General features: G+C 39.7%; 1 protein-coding gene across 1 annotated transcript; it reads left to right on the forward strand.

Annotated features, from left to right (window-relative positions):
- Nucleotides 1-4,136: 4,136 nt before the first annotated feature.
- On the forward strand, nt 4,137-8,217 carry LOC121939904 (extracellular calcium-sensing receptor-like; the record flags this gene model as incomplete). The annotated part of the gene is made up of 8 exons (XM_042482827.1): nt 4,137-4,276; nt 4,681-4,975; nt 5,068-5,357; nt 5,590-5,885; nt 6,751-6,944; nt 7,070-7,291; nt 7,788-7,911; nt 7,988-8,217. Coding segments are annotated over exons 1-8 (1,758 nt in total), but the record flags the coding sequence as incomplete, so codon positions are not given.
- Between the last annotated feature and the right edge of the window lie 3 nt (nt 8,218-8,220).

Consider the following 8,220-nt stretch of genomic DNA (forward strand, 5'->3'; position numbering starts at 1 on the left):
ATCACATCACCAGGCTTGTGCACCCCATTAAAATAGAATTGTCTCCTTAATTTGCATGATGTGAAAAGAGGGGAAGACTCTGACAAGGAAAAAAAGGAAGAGAACATAGTCAATATCAGGTCAACAAACAAGAGGAAAAATGTGTCTAGAAATGCCCCCATGACTGCAATCCTTCCTACACCCCTGTTTCTAAGCTTTATGTTAGATTACCAAACTTTATATAGGGGGCTATGTCATCTCCTTTGGTAGTGTTTGTCATTGTTTCGCACCACCCATTGGGCAGAGACAGTCGTGTTGGGGCAGGGCAAGACATACGTATATCAGATTAGCTTCATAAACACATCACATCAAGAATAAATGATTAAATGCAGGACATTGGGTTTCAATGCCCGTCTACCCCCTCCTGTCCCTCCCCTTAGACGACTGATCAATTTTTGATGATCCTCCACCTCACTGATGAATACGTCTTGTTATCATTTGTTTGTCTCTCCTGTGTTTATGTTTTATGAATGGTCTTTCTCTTACTAGCATCCAAATCATGGCCTGGAAGTGTGAATCTTGTCTCAAACATTAAAAGCTAAAAACTCTCCTATTCTCCCTTAAATCTATGGACACAAATGCATAGTGGCACACATTGCAGTATGTCATCAGGGGCATGACAGCCTTGTACATATTGTCCATTACGTCCTCCAGTCCATGTCTATAATGCATTATAAGGGCATTTATAGTGAATTGTAATGCGTTTATAATATTTTATGGTGACAAGTAAAGTGTGATTCATTTTCATGCATTTAGAATAATCTATGGTGCATCATAAGATAGTAATGCCAACCATGCGCTAGAATACTTTGAAAAACATTTAAAAGACTGAAGTCTGACACTCTCTCACATCTTGAGACAATGTGTAAGAAGTCTTAGAGTTTTAAGTCACAGAATCAGATTTTGCAAAGACTGATCTTTGTCACAATTTGCAGCTTCAAATGGAAAAAAAGTGGGCAGAAACTTTTGCAGCCCTTGAAATCCCAAGTGAGGATGCTATATGCAAAATGATATAACGCTAGCTAGCTAGCCCATTCCCATCCCAAACAGGCAATTTGCAAGCTAAGTCACTGCAATGTTCGCTATTAGCCTCGAAGCTAACCTGATATCTCAGTTTAAGATTGTTAACTTTTTTTCATATACATGGCATTTTTCAAGCTGGCAAGTTTCAGTTGAAACAGTTAGCCGGCAGGCTAACAGCAAACAACCCCGTGGAACATGTTAGCTTGCAGGAAGCCCATGCAGTTGTTACCTCGCTTGCTTACATTATACAGTGTACTTAAGAGGATTTCATAAGCTGTAGCAATTTGGTCCACTTTTTTCTTCTTCACTCTATTGCAGTATAAATGGCAGGCCATGTCAAAGAAGCATTCTTGTTCACATCTCAACTCCACTTTCAAACATACGGTTAAATTAACTAAAGAAGAAAACCGGAGGGAAATTAGTACTAGCCAATCATATGCTGTGTTCAAATTAAGAAATTTTACACAAGAGGGTGTGCTTACATGTAATTTAAGCATGACAGTGATGCTGTAGAACAATCATCTGCAAGCACCACTGAAGTGCTCAAATGACTTTAAAGTACACCCTCTTCTTTGCTAATCAAATGTATTCATGTTCTGGGGCAATTAGCTCTCAAAATAAAATTTTGGTTAACAAAACAACTGTAATCCGGTTTGAGAAAATTTAAATTAATGTCATATTGTAGTCATCAAAAATGCTAGAAAAGAAGTGCTTCCTGGAGTCAAAAGTCAGTCGGGGGGCAGCCTCTAGCACACTGAGAAGAGTGTCCGACCCATGTTTTGCAGTGGCCCGTGTTTGATTCAGGATTGAGGCCCTTTGCTGTGTGTCATCCCCATTCTCTAAACCCCTTTTTTGTCATTCTCTAACTGCACTATAATAAAGGCAAGAAAAGCCAAAAAGAGAAAAAATCTTTAAAAAAGTATGTCATTCACAGAGGTAATGTAAACTATCCACATTACAAGCCTCTGGCACTGACCACCATCCCACCCTCCATCAGAAAAGGAGACAGACAAAGGAAGCTTAACCAACATGAAACATTTTGTATTTATAAATTACAGGCCACTAAACACCCAGGCTTAAATGAGGACCTAGATTCTACTGCTTTTATGTTAACATTTGTCACCATGTGTAAATTAAAGTTTTTTGTTCAGTGTTTGTATTTTGTTTTTTCACTGTTTTGTTGCTATATTTACTGTTTATGAGTATTGTGGACCTGAATAATGCCATCAGCTTGAATATGTAAACACCTACACTCTTTCCAGGATGCAACCGCTAGATACAGGTGTAAAATTCCTATTTGTGTTTACCAGTATAAGGACCTTTGGTGTCTTGAGATCAGTTTGATTCCCTGATGAAAGCTTGTATGCCGAAACGCGTAGGAGTGTTTTTAAGGTTCACCATGACCATGGCGCAGAAATAAAGCCATTTTAACATTGCAAAAGAGTGCCTTTGAGTTTTCTTTTAGTGCTTAACTGCTGTTCTTGGAACATGTGTAATGCAAATTATTTTGGTTTCTGGTCAAAAATGCTTGAGCATGAGATATAGGTTTATTTTTCAAGGAGTAGTTTGTGGTTTACTTTTAAAATTGTTCACTGTGAATGAAGAATTGTGTGGGCCCACCTTCAAGTAAGACATGTCCTTAAAATGTTGGTGAAGATTCTCAGTCATCCAGGTCATGGTAATGCAAAGTACCATTTTGTAGGCAGCTGGGCTTGCCTGAGTTTCTTGAGACATTTCAGCGTTTGAAATTCAAACTGACTTTTGGGGAGTTGCAGACTTTGTGTGGATGTGAACCCCGACAGAGTCGTTAGGATCACATGTGAGTCGTTGACCCACATGGTTGGCTTGTGGATTGTTAGGCTTACCAGGTCCAGGTGTGAAAGGGTGTTCAGCTGTCTGGGGAGGGAGCTCAGGATTGCATTGTGGTGTTGTTAGCCACCTCCTCCGTTTAACAATGGTCATTCCACTTTGACAGATTTAGCGTCTTTAACGTCTCTTTCAAACCATCTTTTAATGCTTTCACAATACCTTTATCAGGTTTCTTATGCAATATAACTACAGAGCTGTATATCATCCCTGATCATATCCAATTCATTGTCATATATTCCCTGAGTTTGACTAAAATGTCCACTAGATGGTAGCAGCAGAGAGACCTATTTAGTGAAAGATTTACAGTATACCTGTATGGCACCTTGCATTTGGCAATTCGATGGATAGCAGATATGTACACAAGCATGCAAGACAGATAACCCCATAAATCTTTTGTTGTCCAGTTAATCCCTTACCAAAAATACAAACTAAAAGTGGACAAAATATGTTTTAATGACATGAAATCAAAGATAACCCAAAGAAAATATTAGTTCAGTATATTGGCCATTGTAGGATACCTTAGTTTGTAAGGGCCAGTTCTGCTTTGGCAGCTTTAGATTAGGCTTAACTGTCATCATTCTAAACTGTATGACTATGTCATGGCTTAGTTTACCATCAATCAGACTCAGCTACAGAACTTAGTAGTCAAATTCAAGAATAGGCTAACAATACAATGCTTTCTCTTTACTTGGGAGTGAAAAATGTAACATGTCAGCCATGTTTTGCTTGAAAATTAAATCAACCATTTTCAACTGTTACACTTAAAGTATTTGCAGCCGAGTCAAATTATATAACATCTAAACATTTAAAGGGAATACTACAACATTTATTTTCATGACATAATTATAATATTACTATATATTTTAAACTATATCGTAGTGGAACAATAAATCTTGTGATCGTTAGGTAAGAACACCCCCTCTCTGATGTACAGTAAGTTGACGTGTAGTAGGAGGAGGGAAGTTTTGCCTGAAAATGTCATATATAAACCCGTGAAAACACATATAGTGTGATCACATGCAGACAGTTGAGGAATTGAGATGTCACCTCTCTCCATTGGCCTGATCCTGTCACTGGGTTTTTTTGAGCTGAAGTCAGCTCTTGATTTGAATGGTTCTGGGGATGATCTGAAACAAAGGGCAGGGTTTACAGAGGAAAGGACTGTTGCTGGGTTCAGCACTGGGGCTTCATCTGTGAAATGTAAGCTTCAGGGTAGCACTCGCCTGCCTGCTTTCTCAATGGATGGTGACTTCGTTATTGGGGGTGTTTTTAACATACACTACTACATTCACACAGTGAAGCATAACTACACTTCCATACCTGAGCCAATAAAGTGCAAAGGGAGGTTAGTAAGAGGGCGAAATGGGGGACAAGAGGATGTTTGTGTGGTGATAGAAATGTTTTCATTTGTATAATGTGCTTAAAATTGTGTATTGTGTAGCACTGTAAACTCAGTATTTTGCCTTATAAATTGCATTAACAAAGATTTTTTTTTTGTTCTTTCTGACATGTGTTTAATGTTTTTAACGGCTGCTTATTTTTTATCCAGATATTTAAGAATTCAGATTCTGTTGACAATTGGTAATGTCTTAAATTCTTTTTGAATTATGGACTTATGAATAGTCTTGTACTTTGAAATTTGTATTTTAACACAAATTTGATGTATATTTGCTTCACAGATTCAGTGTAGCTATCAGTTATTGCCCATGAGTTGCAGTTCTCCTGTATCATATATATGTCTGTGTGCAGCATTGACTCCCGTGAACTGCGCTTCTCACGTGCAATGGTCTTTGCCATCGAAGAGATTAACAACAGCACAGAGCTGCTGCCAGGCATCAAACTCGGTTATCAGATCTACGACTCATGCGGCTCTGTGCCTGTGGCAGTGCATGTGGCATTTCAGCTTTCAAATGGCCTGGACCCTGTATTTTACACCGGTGACAACTGCTCTCAGTCTGGTATGGTGATTGCTGTTGTTGGTGACTCTGGATCCACACCGTCCATCAGCATGTCACGTATTACTGGATCCTTTAACATCCCTCAAGTAAATATTTTGTTTCTTGCAATCAGTGTTTAATATACAGTGCTATTTTTTTGTCTGTCTCGTAAAATAATTACACTGTTGTTTTTCTCCAGGTGAGCCACTATGCCACTTGTGCATGCCTGTCTGATAAGCAGCAGTACCCCAGTTTCTTCAGAACAATCCCCAGTGATCAGTTCCAGGCTGATGCTCTGGCCAAGCTGGTGAAACACTTTGGCTGGACTTGGATAGGTGCTGTCAATTCAGATTCAGATTATGGCAATAATGGCATGGCATCTTTCCTGGAAGCAGCACGCAAAGAGGGAATCTGCGTGGAATACTCTGAATCTTTCTATCGAACCCATCCACATAGCAGGATCCAGAGAGTGGCAGATGTTATCCGGAGGTTTCCGTATCACTTATTTTGCTTTTGTTCTCTGTGTTGACACTGGCTTTTTGTGAACAAAACCACAAAAATGTTCTGTAAAATATAAGATAAAAAACTGTCACAGTGGTAAATTGGAAACATATCTGTTTTTTTCCATTTTTCCATTGCCATTGTTTACTATCTTGACTGAAAATTAAAAATACTATTTTGTACGTCTTCATTGATTTATTATTATGCACCCTCTCTCCAGGTCCACAGCCATGGTTGTTGTGGCATTTACAGCTTCTGGAGACATGAGGATCCTGCTGGAGGAGCTGTCACGCAAGCCTTCTCCACCTCGCCAGTGGATAGGCAGTGAGTCCTGGGTAACTGACCCAGACATGCTGAGGTTCAGCTTTTGTACTGGAGCCATCGGATTTGGCATTGAGAAATCTGTCATTCCAGGTCTGAGAGACTTCTTGCTGGATCTCTCTCCCTCTAAAGTGTCTGCCTCTCCGTTGCTGACTGAGTTCTGGGAGGATGCTTTCAACTGCAGGCTGGGGAAAAGTGAGAAAATTCTTCTGTTTTTTCACATGTGACAATCACAGTTGGGTCCTTGTAAGTGTTGTTGTTTTCTTGATAGACTAGCTGTGTGGAGCAGCAGCTGCTTTAAGACCCAACCCCAGATTGACAGGGACATTGCTTGTGCTGAACAAAGACATGATGAGGGACATCTTTGTGAATAATCTCACTTATTATGATGACATTTAAGTTCCTTTAATGGCAAAGGCCGCAAGAGAGAGCCTGAGAGAGACAGAGAAAGGTGTATAGTCAACATATGGTTAGGTATAAAGGTGACTGTGTTATACTGATGAGCTGATGAGTTACGTTAAGCAGTCCTATGACTGGTGGGATGAAGCCTGATGAAGCCTGGTGCAGGATCAAGTGCTGTGTTACCGTCTGCCACACAGCAACAGGTAGTTTGTAGCAGGTGTGACCGGGGTCTCTGATAACCCTGTTGGCCTTCTGCTGAGTGTAGAGTTCCTCCAGGGAACATTTCCAGAGATCAGGTCAGGATTAAATTAAAGCAAAAGACATTTTATGCCTTTTATCTATGTGACTAACTGTGTGTGGACAGAGCTGGTATGCAGAAAAGTTCAAACATAGGACTGAGACTAACTAAAAAAGTTACAGGAAAAATGACATCTTAAGACATGTCTGCAAAACAGTGCGTTGAAATGTAATGTAAAATAAGCATGTTTTATAAATAAATGTGTCAGTAGAGATATAACAGTTTCACAAGGCAGGTTTGGCAGGTAAAACTATTAGTTATTGTAGAAAAACACAAATGACCTGAGAAAAAAAAAATGTATCTGTGAACTCTAAAACATCAACTGCATCTGTCTCTGTTTGTTTTTAGGTGGAGCAAAAGACAAGAGTGTGTGCGATGGAACTGAAAACATACAAACACTCCAGACCCCATACACTGATACATCACAGCTGCGAATCACTAACATGGCGTACAAGGCTGTTTACGCAATAGCACATGCCATCCATAATGCAGTGTGCAAGAAAACTAATGCTACAGCTCAATGTGACAAATTCACCAGGACAGAATCCAAAGAGGTCAGTCACAACATACATGTGAACACCCCAATGTTCTTTTGGGGTTTAATGCGAATTTAAATTTTATTCATTTTACATTTTTCAATTTCTCTCCCTCACTGTCTAACTCAACCTCATCCTGACAGGTTCTTAGTCAACTGAAAAATGTAAATTTTTCCCAAAATGGTTATGATGTGTCATTTGATGCCAACGGAGATCCTGTGGCCACATACGAACTGGTTAACTGGCAGAAAAGTGAGAGTGGGAGCATTGAGTTGGTGACAGTAGGGCGCTATGATGCATCATTGCCAGTGGGCCAGGAGTTCAGGATCAACAGGAAGCTCACCTGGATGGATGGTGGCACACAAGTAAAAAGCCCAAAAGCAACATTTTAACAATTTCAGAGTTGGTTATGTCAAAGGGTATAATATGTGTTTTTGGTTTTCCATCCTTTTCTCCATACTAGTTGAGAAGAGAAAATTACCAAACTTTATTTGCTAAACAGTGCTTTTAGAGAGAAATTCCATCATAATATTTTCCAAGGAAGTGTTACTTGCTGAGCTGCAGCAGAGGAACAGTAATGCAAAGAGGTTATTTATACTAAAAATACTCTAATTTTAGAGATTAACAACTCAGTTTGTCTAGGTCAGACTGCTGAACCCTCATTTAGCTTCAGCTTAACACGAGAACACGTTTTTAAACAAAAAATTGTGGATTTTGTCTCACCAACAGCTGTAATGACAACACACATTTAGACACATAAGTACTTTTTAAACAGACTTGAACATTTGTTAACCTATCCTTAAATCTTCAGAGCTTTGTAGCACACCCAGATATGTATGTTTGTTTGTATCTATGTGACAGGTGCCTGTGTCAGTGTGCAGTGTCAGCTGTCCTCCAGGAACTCGTAAAGTGCTGCAGAAAGGAAAACCCATCTGCTGTTATGATTGTATACCATGTCCTGAGGGAGAGATCAGCAATGACACAGGTACTTTTTTGTTTGAATGAATATCTATGAAAACAAATATACAACTGCTAAAAAATGTTTTTGGTTAAATTTTCAGATTCTCCTGATTGTTTCTCGTGCCCCAAGGAGTTCTGGCCTAATGCAGAGAGAGACACTTGTCTCCCAAAGCCTGTCGAGTTTCTTTCCTTCAGCGAGGTCCTGGGAATAATCCTGACTGTATTCTCAGTTGGTGGTGCCTGTCTTGCCATTGTAACAGCAGTGGTTTTTTATCGTCACAGGACAACCCCGATTGTCAGGGCCAACAACTCTGAGCTGAGCTTCCTGCTGCTC

Source organism: Plectropomus leopardus, unplaced genomic scaffold, assembly GCF_008729295.1.
Source record: "Plectropomus leopardus isolate mb unplaced genomic scaffold, YSFRI_Pleo_2.0 unplaced_scaffold6603, whole genome shotgun sequence".
Taxonomy (NCBI): Eukaryota; Metazoa; Chordata; class Actinopteri; order Perciformes; family Serranidae; genus Plectropomus; species Plectropomus leopardus.